Source organism: Rhyacophila brunnea, unplaced genomic scaffold, assembly GCF_057557595.1.
Source record: "Rhyacophila brunnea isolate RB1 unplaced genomic scaffold, BYU_Rbru_1.0 scaffold_18, whole genome shotgun sequence".
Lineage (NCBI taxonomy): Eukaryota > Metazoa > Arthropoda > Insecta > Trichoptera > Rhyacophilidae > Rhyacophila > Rhyacophila brunnea.
In genome coordinates, this window is record NW_028232837.1 from 24,099,656 (window position 1) to 24,122,834 (window position 23,179).

At 34.7% G+C, this 23,179-nt stretch overlaps 1 protein-coding gene across 1 annotated transcript in view; it reads right to left on the minus strand.

Moving 5' to 3' along the window:
* The window catches only part of LOC147073347 (protogenin B-like), a 350,529-nt gene extending 330,492 nt beyond the window's left edge, over positions 1-20,037 (minus strand). The window contains exon 1 of the mRNA XM_085945435.1: positions 19,822-20,037. Within this exon, the coding sequence (XP_085801561.1) occupies positions 19,822-19,888 (67 nt within the window). The 5' untranslated portion in view covers positions 19,889-20,037. The remainder of the gene's footprint in view (positions 1-19,821) is intronic.
* Positions 20,038-23,179: the final 3,142 nt, after the last annotated feature.

Consider the following 23,179-nt stretch of genomic DNA (forward strand, 5'->3'; position numbering starts at 1 on the left):
GTTGTAGAAGTAGGGAAAGGGTCTGAGGCGAATCGCGGGAAGCAAATTCACCGAAGATTTAAAAATAGAATAAATAATAAATTTAATGGCATTAAATTGAAATAAAATAAAATTGCTTGCATATTATCCTAATTGCAGTGGTTAATCATAAGCAAATTTTTATTTTTCTTAAACATGTGCTCAGTGACAATAAGTAAAAATCTAGATATATGTACCTACATACCACTAGCGAAGGGTGGACCGACATAAATAGTACACACCTAACTTTGTCTGTCACTCATACGTATTTGTTTTCATTGAACTAAAAACACTGATTGTGTTAGTTTTCAATATTCAATCTAACCCTGCCTAACTAAACCACAGTAGATAAAAAAATATTCATCAAACGATAAAATACCTAAAATTATGTATGCTTTAATACCATACTTCTATATCTATTATGGTTTGGTTTAGGCAAGGTGTAATTGAATTTGGAAAAAAAACTAACCAACACAATCTGCCACTTGTACTTAATCCTAGTGAAAATAAATAAGTAGGTATGTCTGACAAAATGTTGTGTGCACTGCTTATGTTGGATCTCCACAGCCTACCCCCACCCTTCGCCACTGCTACATACCTAGTTACAATGTTGAAGTTCCATTTGGTTACTGTGATTGACTATAAGCACCTCTCCTCACAGCTGATAAGAATAAATCATAAATATCTATCATACAAGTCAATTTATGGATTGAGCAGTGGGACGAGATTTTCTCATTACTTCGCTGATATTGCTTACATTTCCGAAAATAGTCCATCGTCTGCGTCTGCGAGGAATTGCTCAATAGTTGAAGCTGGCGGGAATCTACGAACATCGGAAATCGACCAAGACGCGTCTACGCACTGTAAAATCTGCATAGTCGGTAGACCATGAACAACAGGTAAAATATATATGTGTTACACCGAATGTGCGAAATTGACTATTACATGAAATGGGCAAAATTTTGGCTAATACATGTAATAGTCAAGCCTGTTGCCTTATTCATGAATTAGGTCAATTTTCTGCTGAGTACATGAATTCGCCAGGGTATGGAATTCTTGAACTGTCAACCTGGCAGAAGAAAAAGTAAATTTAATACGGATGGTTTTATTAGTTATAATTGGACATAATATAATATTATTATTATTAGGTTAGGTTTTTGTAATTCTGAATTAAATTATTCAACTGAATGTCCATTTTGAGGTTAGCTATCAAGTGTCAACAAACTATCACAAACATTCAATCGACCATTGCACGTTACATTCTTCCGTTATCATATTATAGTTCTAGATTTTTTTGCGCATAGTAAATGGATATGAACGTCATTGCAGTTATTGATTGGTATATTTTTATATTATAATCAATGACATTTGACACATTTGTTTAGTTTGATTAGTTGCAAAAAATACCACCGGAGCGCGAACATCTATTTTGACCATAGATAATATATGTACATTTTAACCAATGCATGAGCATTTTGATACATTTAGTTTAGTTGCAAAAAATACCACCGTAGCGCTACTATCTAATTTTTCCAATACATGAACTAGGCAGAAAAATTACTGCCGAATTCATGCACTCTCCAGATATTTTGTCTAATTCATGAATAAGGCAACGGGCTTGCATTTTTCATGATTTAGGCAAAATTTTGCCCATTTCATGTAATATTCAATTTCGCACATTCGGCGTAACATATGTATTAATACAATAATTGTCCAGTACCTACCTACTACTAAATACTCTATACGAATAGATACTTAGTACTAGTAGAATGTAAAGAAATCCCCCTCTTTTTAAAAATAAAAACAGATTGAAGTGCATTTTAAAATACCAATTTTCATGACGCACATCTTAATTTCCATTAGCTTCAAAGCTCACGAAAGTACTTATATTGGTATATAAATGGTAATAAAGCATAAAATTTAATAGTATTTTGCTTTCGACTTAACTTAATAATACATCTACGATGGGCGCCTACGCCTTATTATATAAGTAAAAAATACTTTTCAAGAGTAGTAAAAAGAAAATAAATCCTACATTTGTGAATGAAAATATGGCGTCACAGTTTGAAGGTTTTGTTTTGTGAGACGTTATGCAAAACTTTCTATTTATAATATTCCAAATGGATGTAATACGGCTTCATACGAACATTCTTCGGCCAAAATTTGTATTCTATTGCAATCGAGATGATTCCACCTTCCGCCTTCACTACGCATCCACAGTTCTTCTTTCGGCCATGTCCGATCCTAATAGGATCATATGGGCGCCAACAGAGTGAAGGTTTGTATTAACAGATTGTGTTTTTACGAGAATTGGATGTTAGCCACTTGCTCAACCTGTTAGGTCCATACTCTGACTCATTCACAAATTGAAAAACAATATGTGTAGGTACTTATCAGACCCAGGATTCGAACCTGGGACCCACGACGCTATAGGCCGACGCTTAAGCCGCGTGGCCATCCACAAAGCCGAGCTATTAAAATAATTTATTTAGGTAGTAGCGTTAACTTAGCACAATTCCTATTTACAATCGCCTTAACAAATTGCAAAAACATAACACAACAAACAAAACAAACTTGACATTGTATGTATCTATTACAAAAGCGATATTATAATATAATGATCATTATCGACATCTTTTCTTGGGTTAACCAAAAGTGACATAATAAAAAATGGCAGTGCTATCTAATGCGCACGCGTAGCAGTTATCAGCCGTCTCGCACATCGAAACTCGCTTCGTCTGCCGCACAGCCATAAATCAAACCTTCTAAGAACGTCGCACCGATGTTGCATATGAAGACCGCGCACATAGGCGCGCCCAGCGACAGTCGCTAGGCGATTTTTTGTTGCTGGTCTAGTAACACTAGATGTTTTTTCCAACTAAAAGGTCGCATTCCACCAATATGCGGAGCCCCATTTGGCAACGTGTTTTGTGAATAGCGACGACGTCACATCGACGTATTCGACATGTTGCGACAGACGAGTTTAGATATGCGATCCGGCTTAGGTGTTCGACTTGCAATTTAGATAACCACCACCTTTTATACAGAATTCATCCAGAAGTTTACGGAGTTACAAATCTAGGATCAACAAAAATAACAAAAAGATGTTATGGAGTTAACTAACTGAAATATAAGCTCATGGACAGCTTTCCTCCAACCGTCATAATCATCTTTGACTCTCCTGCATTTCTAGATTGAGAACAACAGTCCAGAAGAGTCATTATCACATTGCATTCAATAATATATTAAGTACAATGAAGTTCCGCCGAGCGAGAGCCACACGCATCCATCGTCATCCTCCGAGAATGCAGTAAGTAAACGGTGCAGCACTCCTACCGGTAATTCATCACAGCTGTCTGTCTTTCAATGCACATGCATTAACGACATTCAAGGGCGTCAAAATAAAACACAGATCTTGACGAAGCTTCGAAGTAAATTATTAAAACATTGTTACACAATACGTGAATTGCACGAAAATACGTTTAGGAAGATTACCGACACCATCAAGCCGATTAAAAAATGACAGAAATCGACTGCAAACCAGCCAACTGCACTTTTGATCGAAAATGAGATTTTGGGTAACATGTAAATTGTACGTAAAACATTTCACCGTGGCACAGTTCGCCGTGAGCTTTCGTATCGGAAAGAGATGACCGTATTATACGGTCTCCAATTTTATTAGATTCAATATGAACATTAATTCAATTTTTTCATAGCTGATTTTGGCAAAATTCATGAATTCAAGAATGAAAACCTAACCAAACAAATACACCAGTATATCGGCTATTTTCAAAATTTGTTTGCTGATGGCTTCCTGTAAAGTGTAAACCGGCAAGAGCCGTGTTTTATTTAGATATAAAATTCATATTTCAGTACTACACCTACGACCCAGAGGTTGAACGGTCTTTAATATATAGCCATATACCTATTTCCAATATAACATTTCACGGTGAAGTCTGATAAAGCGAACTGCATACGTACAAGTTTCCGGACAAGGAGATTTTGATGGTATTTTGTTCTAAAGCATGTTTTCTATGCTCACACAAAATTTCAAAACTCCTAAACCTATAAATAAATGGATTGACATTCTTCACACAAAACAGCCAACTGCAAGTGCCAAAGTTCCAATATCGTAAATGGAACTAGACGCTAAAATAGTGTATTAATAAATTCATAGTGCAGCTTATTTATAAACAAAAAATCAATGTGTATTTTTAGAATCGTTAAATTATTAAGCTTTTTGTCCTTCCTGAACAATTTTCCCAAATGGAATTAGCCGGCAAACCGAATAGTATGCCAATAATTGGTGATAATGTATTAGGACTAGGGATTCCAATCCCGGGATATTTTCGATACCTATGAATCCCGGGATTGATAACATAATCCCGGGATTTCGGGATTGATTTTTTTTATCAATTTTTATGGAACATAAAATAAAAGCAAAAATATAACAGAAAAAATACTTATAATAAAAAATTACTACATTAGAAATAAACTGAGTTTGAATGAAGTTTGATTTATACCCATGTGTAAGTTGCCGATTCATTTTATGTTTTCACATAAATTATTAAAAATGAGAAAGATTGAAAAAAACAATGCTTAGCACTTTTAACAAAGTAATTCCACCATGATCTCATATGTTTTACGGCAGTTTTATTTGGCTGTCTAATTAGATTTATGAAGTGGAAAGGCCATAAGTACGCCATGATTATTTGCTTTACTATTTTAAATCTCGCTAATCCATTATTTAAGCCGTTACTATCAGAAACAGCAATCTCATATTAAATTCACATTACTATTTACGAGTATATTACAATATTATCTACTCCATTAAACTTCCTAGATTGAACGTAGATATATAATATTAACAATAAATGTCTTAAATAGTATAAATTATACTAGATTTATTTTTGACTGATTTTATCAATGTTATTTGTGAATATAAAAATTTTATATTAACAATGGAAAAAAATGCCAATCCCTGGACCTGTCCCGGGATCCCGGGATTGTCAAATTGTAATCCCGAAATCCCGGGATCAGAATTTTGGCTCGGGATTGGATTCCCTAATTAGGACGAATACTTTCCTCACATTTGGAGCGCGATGCAGAACCATTTGGATTAACTTGGCAATAAACACTATCCAGGGTTACTAATTTAGCTTGACTTAGTTAGACGTGTCCTGGCCATATTAATGGTTACGTTCTGAGCCACTGCGTTTCTTGCGTATATTTACTACCTGCTATATGACGAATTATCAGTGGCGAAGAGTGGATTAAGACTGTTAAGATTTGGCATAGATAGTGCACACTAAACTTTGTTAGTCATACTCATTTGTTTTCATTCAACTAAGAACACAATTTGCAGATGGTGCTGGTTAGTTTTTAAAATACAATTAAACCCTGCATAAGCCAGACCATAATAGTTTAGGTATGCTATGGGCAATCCGACAAAAAAGAGTGCACACTTTTTCAGTCACACTTATGTTGAATTAAGCATATATTATTACATATTAATTTTTTTCTAAAAATCATTAAACCCTGCCTAAATCGATTAAAATATTCTCATATTTACAAAATATTTAAAATTATGTAGGTATAGTTTAATTTTTGTCCATTGACTACTTACTATGTCTCGAATTAGACAGGGGTTAATTGAATTTTAAAAACTAACAAACACTATCTACATAATGTAGTCTTAGTTCAATGAAAACGAATACGTTTGACTGACAAAGTTTAGGGTGTACTATATATGTCGCAGTCTACCTCCGCCCTTTGCTACTACGAATAATTATGTACGCAATCTAAGTTGCCGATATTGACATCCTAAAAAAATAAACGCGTACATTTGGGACTTTCGCAGACTTCGGACTTAAGTATGGTTCTGCATGGCGCTTTTAAATTATTCAGACTATTCGGCAATTATATTTTAATACGATTTCTTTGCTCCGCGTTCGAATCCCGTTGAGGTCACAATACTTGTACAGCCGCTATTTGTGTGATTGTTTCACTGCTACTAACTAATACACTAACTAGTACAGGGTTTCCCAAACTATGTTCCGCCGAACCTGAATAGGTGTTCCGCGACCATTTGGAAAGGTTTTATACACTGTAACACATTTAAAAATGTTCTACTAAGTAGAATTAAAATAAGTGAAACCAAAATAATTAAAGAATCTACTTCACATTGAAAGGCGAGTGATGATCTCCACTGATGTTTATGACGTCAAGTATCTAAATATGCACCAATAGTAAAAAAATGAGGCCTGCGGCGCTGTTTCACTTCAAGCATACTAACATTTAATAATATATGGTTTTGTCATACTTACAATTTTTTATTATTGTCGATATTTAACATTTAATTGTGCATATCAACATAAAAGTGGGTGTATTAAAAATACCAAAAATCGCAAAAAAAAAAATACCCTTAATTTTAGCTCGAACACCATTTGGAATGTGGGGGCCATGATCTAGGTACAGACGGAGGACCATCTTTTCTCACACCGTGCGCATGAAAAAGATGGGGTATATTGTTTTTAACTGACCGGCTGACAAGTCTTGCCAGTTTAACGACAGTTGCCAAAAAATTGGCAGAACGGTTAGCTGCGCTAATAAATAACCTACAAAATAAACTAAGTGTTCCGTTAAAATTTCCGGGTTTACAAAGTGTTCCATTGCAGAAAAAGTTTGGGAAACCCTGAACTAGTACATTGTATACTACCGTCATTTGGCCTCCTGGCATGTTGTAAAGAAAAAGTGTACCAATATTATAGGAGGAAGCATATTGATGATATCACGGGTTAAAAGTGACCTCAAATCCCGGGCTCAAAATTAGAAAATCTGTGATTATCATATTTCATAGTTTGCTTTAGCTGAGTAAGTTTATCTTTATACAAACAATGACAGGAGAGGGCAAAGCTAGAAAAATAATAAATGCCTATTCCTACATAGATTTTATTGGGAGACATTCCACGAAAACACGAAATGTCGCTTATTCACAAAAATATATAAAATGGAGGGTCTCTGACCACGGAGAAAATAATAACAAGAGGGCGAGGGTGTAAGTATGACAAGGGTAAATAATAAATAGTATAAAGCTCTTCTGAGCTTAATGTTAATAACTGAGTATCAATGCTTTAATCATATTCTTGTCAACTAACAGTGTAATATGAATTTTTAATTACATATGTCATGTTGTGCTTATTGTAAATCATTTGTTTTTACCGTGTATTTTTTTTGTAATCCAATGGTAACCACAGAACAGATTAAAAATATAGAAATACAAAGACGGTCGCCTTGTAATAGGGTTTTGGATGCAATTTTCGATTATTGCTTAAGGCTATACCTCAGTTGAGGCATTGTCTAAAAATATCGTGACTAAACGATGCGCGGATTGCGGGTCGCGGGTGCAAATGACGCATGCCGAACGAAATATAAATTGTCATATAAATCCAACATCCGTCCATTTAATGTTGTTTATTGTTCTATTAGTAACAATAATAATATATTCATTGACATGTTTTCTTTTTCAAGTAAATGGTTAACGTTTTTAGTCATCTTTACACGATTTAAGAATTAATACCCCCGTCGCCATCGCGAAACAAATTGACGTATTCACACCTCGACGTTCGCTCTCCGACTGCCAGCGAGTCCAAAATTTGATCGCGCCTATAGTTGAAAATTATTTGCCGTTTCATTGAAGTACCGTCTTAATACCTGTCAGTCTATAAGACGAAAGACACACAACGCCCGTTGAGTGTTCTCAGATATTACCGTTTTACGTGACTTTAACGAAAATTAAGTTTCAGTCAAGCTTTATATGACACAATCAACGGGAAATTGTCGGTGGAAAGCTACAATATAAAATGAACTAATATTAGGTAAGCATACCACTTGATTCAAAATCATTTGTTTGCGTTAACGAACATTACATTTTCAAATGCTTGAAGTTCACAAGATGGCCAGAACATAATTTAATAATGATATGGCCATTTTCTTATTCTTAGCTTACTTCATTGATTTTGTTCATTTTTTAGTAAATTTTGAGTACATAAGTGCTATTATCTTTTACAGAAGGGTCACTTCCTGAAATATGACAGAACACAGTCCGTTAGTTCAACCTTCCAGTACAGTTTTCAAGTCATTTAAAGCAGATATATATTTGATAAGCTTTAAATCACAATATGTCTTTCTCCACCGTTGATTCTTTCAATAATACATATGTTTCCTTTAAACGCGCTAACTCCAAAATTTTGTATAATGGATATTAACCAAATTTAAAATGTATGTATGTATATAATAAAACTTATTTTTGTATATAATTATTCCTCATTTTTCATATGTAATTTCGTTATATTTATGCTCTTCTTACTTTCTCACTTTTTATTCTTCTTAGGCTTAACTATATTATAATTTATACTTGGAAACTTTGTTGGTTGGAATATAATTTCACTATTCTTTTTTAAACATATTTTTGTATTCAAAATGTAACTGTTCCTTAATAAATAAATAAATAAATAAATAAATATATTCCTGGTATACACCGCCATTTTGCTCTGAGATACTACTATCTCGCCGATCTAAAACATTCTTTATGAGACAAGTGTAAAGCTGATATGTTTACTTACGCCTCGGAAGCCTGAACATTAACAATAGTCGTTGAATATCTTTTTTTAATGGTTAGAGGAGAAAATACACTGCTGAAATCTGTATTCTTTTTTTTAAACACAACAACAGGTCATGCGGTCCAATGAAAGTATTATGTATTGCAGTAGTAGAAGTGAAACAAGAACATAAACACCCAGGCTTAAAATAAATCACATAAATGTATTGTGACCCCAACGGGAATCAAACCCGGAGCCTCCAGATAAGAAGTGCCTTACAGGACTGTCTGCACAAAAATTGCAGTTCAATCAATTAGGATTCAGATACTGCGCTGGCCTGATGATATGTACTGAATTAACAACAATGAATCATGAAGAATTATGTCGACCAATCCAAGAGCAAAGAGGCAGACAAAAATTCGCTGACCAATGACCGTATACATGGAAATCGGTCATTTTTGATAGGGATAGTTATTGGATGAAGTAGGGCATATCGTCTCTGTTCTGGCAGAAGACACTAACTGGAGAATACTAGTTTTGAGTAATTTGACTTTGAAGTTGTTAAAATGTTTGAAATGGTCTATCATGTGAGTTTATTAAGTAATCGTAAAAAGGATGACTTTAAAATAAAGACTGTTTATTTATTAAGAAGGTTTCCAGACGGTAAAGTTTGAAATAAGGAATATTTTGGTATAACTAACTCAATATGTCATTTTTTCGTATTAGTGTCTTCTGCCAGAACAGTGACGATATAATCCACCTCTAATTTCCAAGCTACTGATGATAATAATATGACTTAGTCTAAAGTAAAAAAACAAGTGAACAATCCTGAGTGATTTTCAGATTGTGTGTTATGATTCTCTTGTATCAATGCGAATTCAGAACCGCATTATCTTCTCCGTGGTCTCTGACGCTTCTTTATATCAGGTTAAATGGGATTTCGCGAAAACGTGGAAAATGGCAAAACTTTAAACAATCGGCTTTGTCGCAAAAAAATAAAACACGACCCGCTTCCCAGCAGCTCCGGCATTAGATGCGAAAACAATACGAAATAAAATAATAATTCGAAGACATCGCGATAATATAATAAATAAATAAATAATATAAATCATAAATAGTATATAACGTAGGCTAAATTTATTACTTTATTAGCAGCCGAAAAGGATGGGGTGTATTTTTAAGTATCTACTAATAAACAGTTGTAAAGACATCAATTAGGTACAGATCCCTGAGTAAAAATAATTATGATCATTCTTTCTTATTACTTACTGAATCAAAGAAAATTTATCACGTAAAAAAATCATGCGTGAAGGTCTCCACAAAGTAGGTACAGCTAGCTGGGAATAAATATTTCGTTATTAGGCAAATTTTACTAGCGGTTTTATAAATGCGTTTAAAATGGATGTAGGAAAAATGACTATATTCTAAAACATCAGATCAAGACGTTTAAAAGAATACTATTATATGTAATAAAAATACTTTATGCAGTCATCTATTTTTTTAAATAAATATAAAGGATAATAAGGCTTCAAAATTATATAAATAGATTATCTACAACATTCAAAGAATGTTCAGGCCAATGCTTTGAAAATACCATAAAATCTCCATTTTGACATACGTTGGGCACGTGGGCCGTTAGCGTCCCACGTTTCTGTATATAGATACTAACGTTCAATTCTATTCCAGGATTATATAGAAAAAAAACAAGATGCAATAATATCCTGGCTATACATTAACGCTACAAATGTGTGCTTTCTGCCACAATATTTTAAAAATCTGGGTAGGTACTTGTTATTTCTCTTTATTTTTAATAGTGCTACTTTTTTTTAAATCTTGAGATTCATAAATATTTGATTCTCGAGACTTCCCAAGAAACTTTTTTTAATGCCTTTGTATCGGACCAAACTGAGGTTTTCAAATATAAATAAATTTTAAGATCGCCGCTCTTAAATAATAAGGGACTGTTTGCTTCTACCCAAGTAGTTACGTACGTACCTAACTACGTATCTCTTTTCTAAACGTAATTAAGTCTTAAAAATATATTATGAAAGACGAAATTGTTTTAAAAATGAGTTAAGTGAAAAATCCCACAGTTTAAAAAAACATAAGCAAAAAATGCAAATAAGACAGTGTAAAAAAACACCACTTTATTAACAACGGTGCCCAACTAAAAAATTAAGCTGGGGTCGTATGGAGAAATTTCACCGCAATATTTATTGTGTGTTGAAGTGTTTAGCTTTGCGTGGCGGCCTCTCGGTAAGTACATAACCTACCTATATATTTTTTGTACCGCGGCTAAGATTTTAATCAAGTGGCAGGTGCTTCGCCATTCGCACTAACGATATGGAAATGTTAAATAAAAATTGTAGCGACTAGTAGCAAGGGTAGGGCGCGACAGTGCGAAATATGGCATTAATTAAAAGAGTTCTTATGTAAATTTACTGTAAAAAATAGAATTCCTGTGAAGCTGGGTAATTCGACAAATCAATCACGGACATTCAAGAGCCAATCCACAGACTGCATTAGTTTAAAAATCAATGCGAGGAAAATCCAATAGCAGCTGATCCAGATTTACCCCTGACAAAACTTTGAATGTTGACAAGTTTAAATACCAAATGGAGCACTTCACAGAGAAAGCTCGCTACCCGAATGGGAATGGGTGAAGCAACATTCACTAACGGCTGCACTCGGTCAAAAGCCAACTCCTTGAATTCCGACGGTGCTACTTTATATTAGCGATTCGTGGTATCTTACGAAAGCTCAAAGCAACCTTCGAGAGCAGATACTTGCAGCGGATACTGGATGAATTTACGAGTAAAAAATATATAAGAAGGCCGATGATCACGCAGCTTCTCATAATATCAAAAGTAAAGAATGCCACATGCTACGACTGCTTGGAGAGAGATTCAACCTGGCCAGGCTGTTCCTCAAGCTAATCAGATTTCGTCGTTTCGGAAGGCCCCTAAATACCATCCACAGGGAGTACACGGCGAAGCTAAATGAAGGCCTATCCGATACCGTCGCTTTCCAGTGGTTTTCTCTGAGCTTCTAAGCTTCGGCCAACACAAACATGGACCCTCCAAACCAACCGCCCCGCACCACACTCGGTCTTAATCGAGCGTATCACGAGGCCCTAAGTTTGGATGTAAGGCATCAGTAGTTGTTTACGCCTGGGAATATCTCAGGAGCAGTACCCACGTCTCCCCGCTCTCAAGTGAGCTCTGACCGATTCTAATGATTTCAATACCTGATAATACAAAGTGCCATAGTAGATAAGGGCAAGAAGAGTTAACGAAGAGAAAGGGAATTTAATAATATATATAACAAAAAAGGTGCTAATAAATACGAATAGCAAAATATATGTGAAGAGATCTTTATGCCCGCAGTAAAACGCCGCATTTTTTTTAAAGGAATAAAATTGGCCTCTGTGGTGACCAGGTCGGACGGCCCGATGGGTCGAACAGCCGGTTGGACCGACTTGAGCTTCTCTTCCCTTTCGGAGTACATTCTCGGATATTCCCAGATGTGGTTTGCATCCTGCTTTTCTCCGCTGCATGGACATGTCGAGCGACTAACAAGTCCAAGCTAGAAGAGCTTGGCAGCGAACCCACCATGGCCTGTCAAAAACTGCCTGGTGTAGTGGTCAGGAGTCAGGTGGTTATCTCCAATCGCCATTGTATGCTAGGAAAGAACAAATATGTGTGCTTGCCCTTAGTCGTTTCATCCCACTTTCGGACAGCTAGGTTTACCATCACCACCCGTCGTGTATGTACAGCCGCCTTTGTGTGTGTCACGTGTCTGAAAGAAGTGATGTTATGTGCTCATTCTGTCCCGAGACGGAGCCGCACATGACCGATGCTGCAACCATGCATCTTAGTGCTTATAGAATGAAGTTAAGAAAGAAAATAAAATTTAGACTGACTCTGCTGTCCGGTGACGTTAAGCGCCCTATGTATCCGCATATTGAGTGTCACGATTTGAAATGGATGAGTCTACAGATGAGTCGGGACTATCTCGCTCCGCATTTCTTGAATACCGCATAGTTGGCCTCGGTTGCTATCAGATCCGCGTGGCCAATTGAGCCCGTGTGAGCAACGGACCCTGGCAAACAGCTCCGCTCGTTCAGGTTCCATAAGCGGGCAATCCCAGAGGACGTGTTCAACGTCTCGGTGATCACGCCCGCGGGTACAACCAGGCCCATCTACTATCAATCTAAGCCAGTCAGATCCATAATATTATATAACCCGCAATTCTAGTACCTCGAGCATTCTATACACGTGGCCGATTCAAGCAGATAATATTTTGCTCGCCATAAAGTGACGTGTCCTCTCATTATGCCAGTATATAATTGAATTATGTAATAAAAAATAATTATCATTCGCTAAAAAATACAATCCTCACGACGTCTGTTTTCTGGTGTTTATCTGTAGGCAGGCGCAAGAAAAGAAAATAATTCGCAAAACGTGCTGCGAAGGGAAAACACGATATTCCCATTTGTTCGGAATTGACATAAATTCAATTTGACGTGAGAGAGGAGAGAATAATATTCATCAATATTATTTATTGGCACTGAAGGTGTAAGAGACACTACAGAATAACTCATTTCCCGAAAATGACGTGAGACTTTTCCCGAATTAATATATCTGAGACTTTCATCGTGGGAATATATTTTCATAATAATATGTGCCAAACACGTAAACAAGTATCTAAGATATTTTATCAATAATAATTGAGGAGCAAAGGATTAAACCGTAATAGTTACGACATGTAAGTAAAAAAATATTAGGAGCAAACATGTACCTATCTACACAAATGCTGTAGAAAAATTTCAGTTGAGAATGTCCGATTGAGTCGGACGAAACCGGGGCATATCATTGTTAAATTATGTGGAATATCTTAAACTTATTAGTGTGTTTAAGTGTAACTAATACAATTTCTTTCTACCGATAATTGGCAGTTGAACCACTTGATTAGAGCTATCCGATTAGAATCTCCAATTCGATTAAAAAAAACAACAATTTTATTATTGTAGATAACCGCCTTGTTTATGGAATTGCACCCAGTGATATCCGTGTTATTTTGGACCAATAAAAACGGAAACTTATTACCGTGTAACTATTTAGAATAGCCCTCCAGAGGCGTTTTCAGTTAATGTAATATGTTCAATAAAGAATGTGACATTTTGTATCTTGTGAATTATTCTTTGAATAAAAAAAATAATCCACATTAAATTAGCAAGTGCAAATACATGAAGACTAAAATATGGAGATATCCTGACATTAGGTAGTCATCAAAGTACTTACCTATTGTTGGTACCTATATTGGATTTAAACCACGAAGCCCCGTCGCCAATATTAACAAAATGTACAGCGCTTCAATTGTATGACTAACACTTAATTGTGTAAGGTAGGACGCGGGTGGATCAATTAGTAAACCACATTGTGCCGATGGTTGGAGATTTGAGTCCTGTCCAGCGTCGTATTTTTTTCAATATTTTTTCTAATAAGTTTCATTAGATAAATAATTAGGTAAATAAATTTCTGGGTGTTTTAAAATCATGCATATTTATTATTTTTATACGTAATGTATACCTACATCATAGCATAGCACAATATATATTTTCGATATAAATATTAGGTAGGTAGATATTTGAAAGAACTGAAAAATATTTCAATTGTGAGTTAAAATAGTTCTTTCTACGTTTCGGTAACGATGTGCTTCCCCGATCTTCACTCCTATCGGTCCTGCACACACGTCATATTATATACTATATACGTTTGCGATATATCCTGCCCATTCCCACTTCACTCGACCCGACCTCTCCGGTATGTAGACAAACGTAAGCGTGACTGCGGACCACTGACACTATTTTCCCCACGAGCCCAACTCCTTGGCATTGAATCGAGCGCGTCAATCGTTGGCCTTGATTGAATGCTGTTTTGTCGTGAATGACGGACAAACAATAATAGTGGTTGAAGGATCGCAGATGCATCCGTGTGGGACTGACGCATAGGATCGTGACCTATCCATACATAGATTCGATCAAAGGTTCGTCATTAGCCCATGACTAGGCAGTTATAATTTGACAACTGATAATAATATACAGGTAGTAGGAGCTAGTTACTCGATATGTAAGCATTTCATTTAACTACTTACGCAGGTACAATGTTAAAAACGAGTTGTTAAGGCAGTGTATTATGTATGATAATAAACAATCAGTGATTCCCAACCGGTTGCGGTGGAACTTTGAGACTCCGCGAGAATACGTAAAACCTTGCGAAAAGAGACAATTTGAAACCTTTTGATAATAGGGTTAATCACAATGTTTAATGCAGCCTGTTCAATAACAGGTTAAATCGGTGGTTTCCAAACTTTAAGTTACTACGCCTCCCTTTTATAAAAATTTAATCTTGGCGCCTCCCCCACCTTTATTTCATTAAATAATACAAACACCTAGTTCTGAAACCAAGCAGCGCCACAGGCGACTTTTTTTATTATTAATAAAATAATGTGAAAAGTGCATTGGCAAACTAACCAAGAACTCAGTAAATAGATTTTTGTTTGCTTCGATATATCTGGCGCAGAGATCATTAAAAGTGGAAACATGGCGAACTTATTTTTTTTGTAATTTTGATTTCAAAAGCTCCATTTTTTATGAATGCCTTCATTTTGTCTATTTAAGTAGTCCTTGCATTGATTTATTCACTCATTTTTTTTTTAAAATTTCAACCAAATAGACGAGTTAAACAACAAAATTATCGTTACTAAACAAATTTGCCTCAAATTTCAACATTATGATTTGACCTTTTTATTTCATTTTTTCACGAGATAGCCAGCGCGCTTCACAATAGTATTATAGAAGTGAGGTTGTATAAAATTAGTCTCCATCTTTTCAGAAAGGTTTGCAAACAACCTTTTATAGGACTGTTTTTATGTAGTTTATAACTAAAATATGCATTTGCAAACTGCAAACCTGTGGCTACATATTGTGTTGAACTTTTCGCGCCTCCCAGTCTGGAAATCGCTGGGTTAAATATTGCGCCACGGGTTTTACTTGGGATATTTTGAAGTAATGAAGGAATAAAATAGGAGATAGGTATCATATGTCATTATTGAATATCATCGCTTACTACGCACTACTCATTTTATTTCTATCAAAACTTTTAAAAATCCCACGTTTATCAGAAATGGAAATATACCTAGTATTGAGATCAAATTCATGCCTAAATAAAATATGTAATAAAAACCACCGGAATACAAGAGAAAGACATAAAAAATCTATAGGTAAGTAAATTAGAAATACAATTATATCGTACAATTTATATTAAATTCTTGTGGGTGCTTGTAAGTATCAAGTCATACCTAGCAATCAACGTAATATTATTATATCTAATAAAAAAAAAATAACATTATTGTCTGCAATGCTCCACAAACAACGCGTATTTTATTATTACAACGTTTTTATTAGGTCGTATTCTTATTTGTCCAGTGGTTGTTTATCCAGTACAAATATTGCAATCGATTTTTAAATAACTTCCCGACTAGCTAGACATTTGAAACTTTTAGAATATGCATTCTTTTAATACTTTTAGCCATCTTTAAGTAGAATTGAATTCATTTTCAGTTAATTCTGTTTTGTATGAAAAGTTATTTCGCCACCATTATTGGTTGCTAGGGGTCTGGGGTCCTAGCAACAAAATTTTTAATATATACGTGCGTTACTATGGAAATCAATATGACATGTCAAGTACAAATTTTTTTGATCGTTTAAGCCAGTCAAGTCAAGTTTATATGGTTCAACAGAATTTTAAAACGTTGTATATAAAAAGTTCTTTTTATCTTGTAATTATTTCAATCTCTTTCCGGTAAGAAAGCTCACGATTAACTGTGCTACAGCGAAATGTAATACGTACAATTTGCATGTTATAATGTAACCATATAATTGAGATACCTACTGGGAATTGAACGAATACAAATGGGTCGGTGACGAAGTTAAGTGAATTGACGTCAAAGTAAAATATGGAATAATTGTAGATATATTCTACATATCCGTTATCAACATTCTGTAAATGGGGTCTTGTTCTCAAATTACCAATTACTACTATTTCACTTACCTTACGACATATGTATTTATTTACAGTTTAAAAATTTCAAAGACTCATGTTGAAAATATACTCAAAAAGTGTATTGGTATGAAAGACATGATAATTTAGAGACAAACTCTGTATATAGTAACTTAGTAGCGAAGACTCCATACTAGGCGATTATTTAAGGCCTACCCCTTCTAAGAAAAATAGACTAACGTCATCATAAACTTTAAAAAAATAAACAGGCCCGTATGTCGTCAGAATCTTCAAGTATTTAATTTAGAATTCGTATCAAAGGTTAAAAAGATACAAAAGCGCCATGCGTCTTCAACTATTGAACAGTCAGGTCACGTGATCTCAGCCCCGCCTACCGAAATGTATGCAATACGGTAGGCTCGAAAGGCGAAGGTTAAAACCTTTTCGCATAATAATATTATTGTCTATGACTGCAGTGACTTCTTGTTCGATGGAGATACCTAAATGATTATAGCAAACGAAAAAAATAACAAATGCGCGGGTATACTAAGGCAGTGCCCAATGGGTTATTTTATAATTACAGTAGGTAATATTTTCGGTAATATAGGTATAATTTTCGGCTAAATACGAAATTTTCAAAACGAACATAATTATATGCTCATTTATTCAATGAACAATACTTAACGTAATATTCAAGAATGTACCATCATATTAATTAGAACAAACAACATAATAACATGTTTCCGTTATTTGTATTGCTCCAAAATAACACGGATATCACTCGTAGCAATTCCATAAACAAGGTGGTTATTTGCAATAATTTTTAGCACAGTTAACACGTCTTACTTGATTCTAATGGGATACATTTGGAATCAAGTAAGATGTGTTAACTGTGTTATTCAACGACATTAAAATTTAACAGCTCACCGTGGGCGGCCGTGTTAAAAAAATGTCACGTATGATACATTATATTATTATATTTATCATTTTTTTATTGCCTTTGAAGTTAAGTGATATGTAAGAGTATCCCCGCAGGTAATTTAGTAATAATCAGAACCGGTTTCGTCCACTTCGACATTGTCTATTATAATATTATACAATATTATAGAAACGGACTAAACTAGTCCCGATAACTATACTAAACAATATGGAATAAGCACCTGTTACGTTTTATTGTGAATAAAATAAGGCCTTTTCTCCAAGAATTAATTAATACCATTAAAGAAATGTAGCTTTCCTTGTTTGTTATAGCCACTTCAAAAATTTACGCATTAGAAAAATATTAGTAAGTAAGTACTTATATACAATGACATATGTATATTTTTAAGGTGTTTAAAATAATCCATGAAACCTCATAAATTTAGATTATTTTCAACATAATTTTTCTATAGAAACTGATAGTACCTAAGTACCTATATAATATTTTCTCGGTGCGGTGGTAATCAGATATTTTCAGTAACATCAACATTAGTTACGATTACGGATCCAATAATTTCAGAATAATAATATTAAAGGTGTTATTTCTCACGTTATAATCTTAGATTCAATAATAAATCTATGTAGTTAAAAATAATCTCTACATAGATACGTACTTAGGTATATTGCAATTAGGGTGATATTGAGGGTGATATAAGACTAGTGATGTAAAGACCTTCAGAAATATAATAAAATGGGTGAGTTTCGAACACACTTTCACTTTCCGGATGAGTGCTCTTAACCAATTAATGTACCGACACTTCGTGCAAATAATTCATATTTCCAATCTGCATATATTCATTAATATCTTTGACCTGATTTGGCTAACTTTCCCACTTTGATAGTTGAGATAATGCGTCACGGAGAATCGTGGTGCTAACAACCAATAATTTCTTTTAAAAGTTATTTTACGAAACCTTCACACTGTGTGAATGGATATGTTGATTTCGCTAAGGTTCATTGGACCATGTATGCATCGGAAGGTCTGTAGGGAAATACTCAATACGTAATGAATGGAACTCGCTGCAATGTTTTAGTTGCGCTACTGATCGAGGTCGTTCACCACAATATAACGAGGTCATTAGTTTGCATTGTCAATATCAAATTATCACAAGACAAAAAGGCAATAATTTTACTTCACATTTTAAAGCAATAAAAAATACAGTAAGAAAGTTTTTTAGATACTTATCACAATTATTTTGTTAAATTAAATTGATAAATAACTTATTAGTTAAGACTATTTTGACAAACACATAATCATTTTAAGTCACCGTTATATGAATTTAAAAATAAAAACTAATGTTGATACTTACGTGAATTCAATGTTATAATTTTGTTTAAAATGTCGAAATTCCTTATTCAAAAATGTAAATGTTATGCCAGGCTGACAAACCGTACAACACTAAACTCGAAAAACCTTCTCATTATATTGTCATTCAACAAAATTGTGTTGTTAATTAGCAAATTAGCATGACAGTTGTTTACTCGAACATGTCAATAAAATTGTAATCTAATCAAAATTACGCAATCATACATACTAAATTTGTTTATTTATTCGGTGTTATCAGAATAATATATATACAACTTTCACGTTATCAGCTGTCATTTAAATGAAAGTGTAAATAAATAATAATATGACAACAGTATAAAAATAAAACATAATCGCAACGGCACACGTGGGTCTTAAAATGTTCCGATAGAAATCGCCGGGATGTGAAATCACAACAATCGACATTGCAGTGTTATTTACACCACGTGTAAGCGATGAATTCGCCATTATAAGAGGCTCGATTTAATATAACTGGGCGGGTTAGACGATCGGAACATCAAGGTAAGGCCACTACACAGGTACGCTGAGGAATGTATAGATTGAAGGCCCCCGAAGCACCCCTGTCCTATATTGTTTTCGTTTTGACAGCTCACGTCACGATGCCTGAAGCCGTCAAACGGAGGTGTACGCCAGGAATGTTGAAACGTCGGTCGGATAAGCACCAGAAACACCGCATTCGGATAGCCATCGGCCACTTAATCCACTGAAAATAAACAGTTCGAGGCCGATAACACTCGACGGCCATATTGGTATTTCACGAGAGAGAGATGTTGTATGAACACAAACACATTACGAGATTCCAAAAACAAAAACACATTGCAAAATGTTGACGTACCGGAAGCTGGTCCCAGAAGCAATCCTACTGTAAACACAACGCAGAGTTGAAATAATAACAGCGCCATAAATGTTTAATCATTTGTACACAATTTTAACGAAAGTAATCGAGGTTTTTTCAATGTAAACTGTTTTGTCACTAACACTGCGGACAGCGCGACTACACACACGCAACATGGAACGCTGCCATTGAGGACCGCTGCTCCGAACGACTCTCCTAAAAAACCACTGCGCAGCAACCGACTGCGCAAATTAACAAATACACACATCTAGGGCTACCACATGTTTTTTTGTAACGGACAACATATTTCTGACATTATCATCAGTAGCGAACGGTGAAAAACGTTCATTTTCTTCCTATACATATCTCTACTACATACTTCGAGCAGTCATCGGCGATTATTATTTTTTTTTTGAGAATATAAAGTGATTAAAAATAATGGGACACTTTGTTTTTTTTATTAAAGGTGAAATTCTCAATGAAAAAATGCTCGACCAGCAAACGAAATTATATGACTGATTTGTGAGGTCGCGACAGATAAGAAATTTAGTTTTAGTTTTACAATAATTAATATAACACTTCTTATGAAGGCATTCACTCGCAATATTTTGTATTTGGGTAGAGTATACGTTTATAACTTTGCACTTTTTACTACACTGATACGCCTCTTTGCCTGATTATTACGCATAAATTGGATCAAATGATATTCACTTGTATTAATATATTATGTAGGAATAAGAAAATAAATAGATACTACAATGTAAAAACAATATTTTTTGAATATATTACATCATTTTCATCCTAAAGCTGGAGTGCAAAGTTATAAAGAAGCAACTCTACATATATACCCAGATATTCCACACTTTGAGTCTAACGATAAACACCTGACCTGCAGATATAACTAAGGGTGTTCGCCTACGTGTTATTGTGAGCTGTCCATCCATAAGTGGCAATTGAATGCGGATGGCTTAACAGTCATAATTATTAAGATCGTTGGTGTCCGTGTCATCCGCACGTCATGTCTCTTAGAAAAGCCGTATTAGAATATTAAAGCAAATTTTGGGTGCCCGAAATATTTGTACCAATTTATGAGTGTCACGGGTCTTCAAGTGGCCACAGGCATTACGTGTCGTAGAATGCCGAGAAGAATAGGGCTGACCCGTTGATAATTCTGTTTTAATTATCGTTTGATTTGAACTATGTTGCAACCTGACTATACTATAGGTAGCATAGCACATAGCAATTGGCATCATAGAGGCAGAAGAAGTCCGAAAGAGATACCTATATGAAGTTGCTGAGTCAACGAGTAATACGGCAGTAAATAGGTTAGAATGTAACATACAAATCTACTATCCAAAGATTAAAATCTGTTGATAAGGCCTTCATCGAGTAGTGGATTGATCCAAACTGATGATGATATGATAGTGTGTTATTATTATTGTTACTCATTAATGTATTTTTCTAATATCAATATAATAAATATTTCAGATCGAGATTGCTTGTCAAATCGGCGTTAGTGACAATTTACAAGTTGGTGTGAGAACATTTTGAAATAAAATTATTATTGGTTTTCGTGATATATTTTCACTATTTATCCCACCAAAATATAGTCGTAACTTCGTCACGGAAAAAATCTTGTTAACGCATTTTAATAGACCAAAGATGATATTCTAAAGCGTTTCCTTATTACTTTTAGTTGCATAACCCTTTTACATTATTGCGTAGCGCACAAAATGAATCGCAGGCAAAAAAATGGTCCTAATTATATGTCATGCATTAAAACGGTTTAAACTTTTTTCATGGAAAGATAAAACATACTAACTTTATTCATTTGGAAATATGTCGGCAAGATATGCTATTTTGGAAAATCACGTTTTGTCAATCGTAATTTATGATCCAGAATACATGTGCCAACGACTCTTACAGCAGTTCAAATCATCTAATGCCCCTTTCATATTGGGCCATGTAAGGCGAATATGTGGTCACGATTGTATAGGTCGACACACGCGTTATGTTGTCCCGAACTTCGACGCACTGACGGTGACACACTAGATCAAAGGGCGCCAACATTCGCCTTGCTTGGTCCATTGTAAAGGGGAGCATCACGAAGATTTTGCCTTGTGATGCCACTATAATTTCGAAATGCAAAATCAGAGACTAGTGATATGAGTGGTGGACACATATTTAATAATATATTTTAATAATAGTTACTGTAAAGGGAAAGTTTTAATAAAAATAATAATCTAAATTCTAAACATTCTGAGCCTCTTAATTTGACCCAAGCCTAAGTCATTCAGCAGTCATTACCTAAAAAAAAATACCAGATCATAGGTAAAGCAGTGTAGGGTAACAACATTCATAGCTAAATAATGAATTGTTAATTTAAATACCAACGTGTATGAGAGAAATGCATAATATACGTGACTAGCGATTGAGTGCAGCGTGCATGAGAGGGATTCAACGTCGATGTTCTATTTATGCGATCGCGCAACAAAAACGCGTGAATGTGTCAGAGAGAGAGAGAGAGGGCGTATGCGTTAAAGCCAGATATAATATGCAATATAATTCTTTTCCCACTTGAGGTGTCAATGTCATGGTGTTTGATACTTACTATATCGTATGGTCACCCTACGTACACACTTTCAATTACCCATGACGTAATATAACAAGGAAGGATATACAATTATTTCATTTATCTGAGCGCAAGTAGGTATATACGTTTTTATTTCGTCTTTTACGAATTTATTATTGCGGCCCCATGGATTTTTTTCTCTTTTTATCGAAAGAAATGACTGGCGTGTAAATGAAACAGACATAATAAATTTATTTGGAATTGTTGTGTTTGTGCCGGCCGGTGAATGGTTTTGTAGTAGATGCGATGCGACACAGGTATGCGAATTTTGCAAACATTTTTGGCAATATTATTATTACGATTGCTAATTTTTTTCAACGTTTGAAAAATACTTACACATGTCACGGACAGATGTCTCTTATCATACCCACTAATTATTATTACCAATTTATTATAGTCATTTTCACTTGAGTTGAGCTCTCTATCATTACTAAATTTATTGATTCAAATTATTTTTGCATACATTATTACGTACCTATCTTATTGTAGTTTTGATTGTATAAAATATATTAAATATTATTTACTACAACAGATTTCAGACCAGCGGGTCTATTCTATACAAATGGCGACTATCGACCGTTAACGTGCTAAAATGTGTTAGTATTTGTTACATACATTTTATATTGAAATATTATAATTGTAATTGTATTGTAATCAGTTAATCAGACGAAACTGTCTCTCTCTCTATCGCTCATGCTCTAAATTTTAGCACAGGCAGGGGGCATG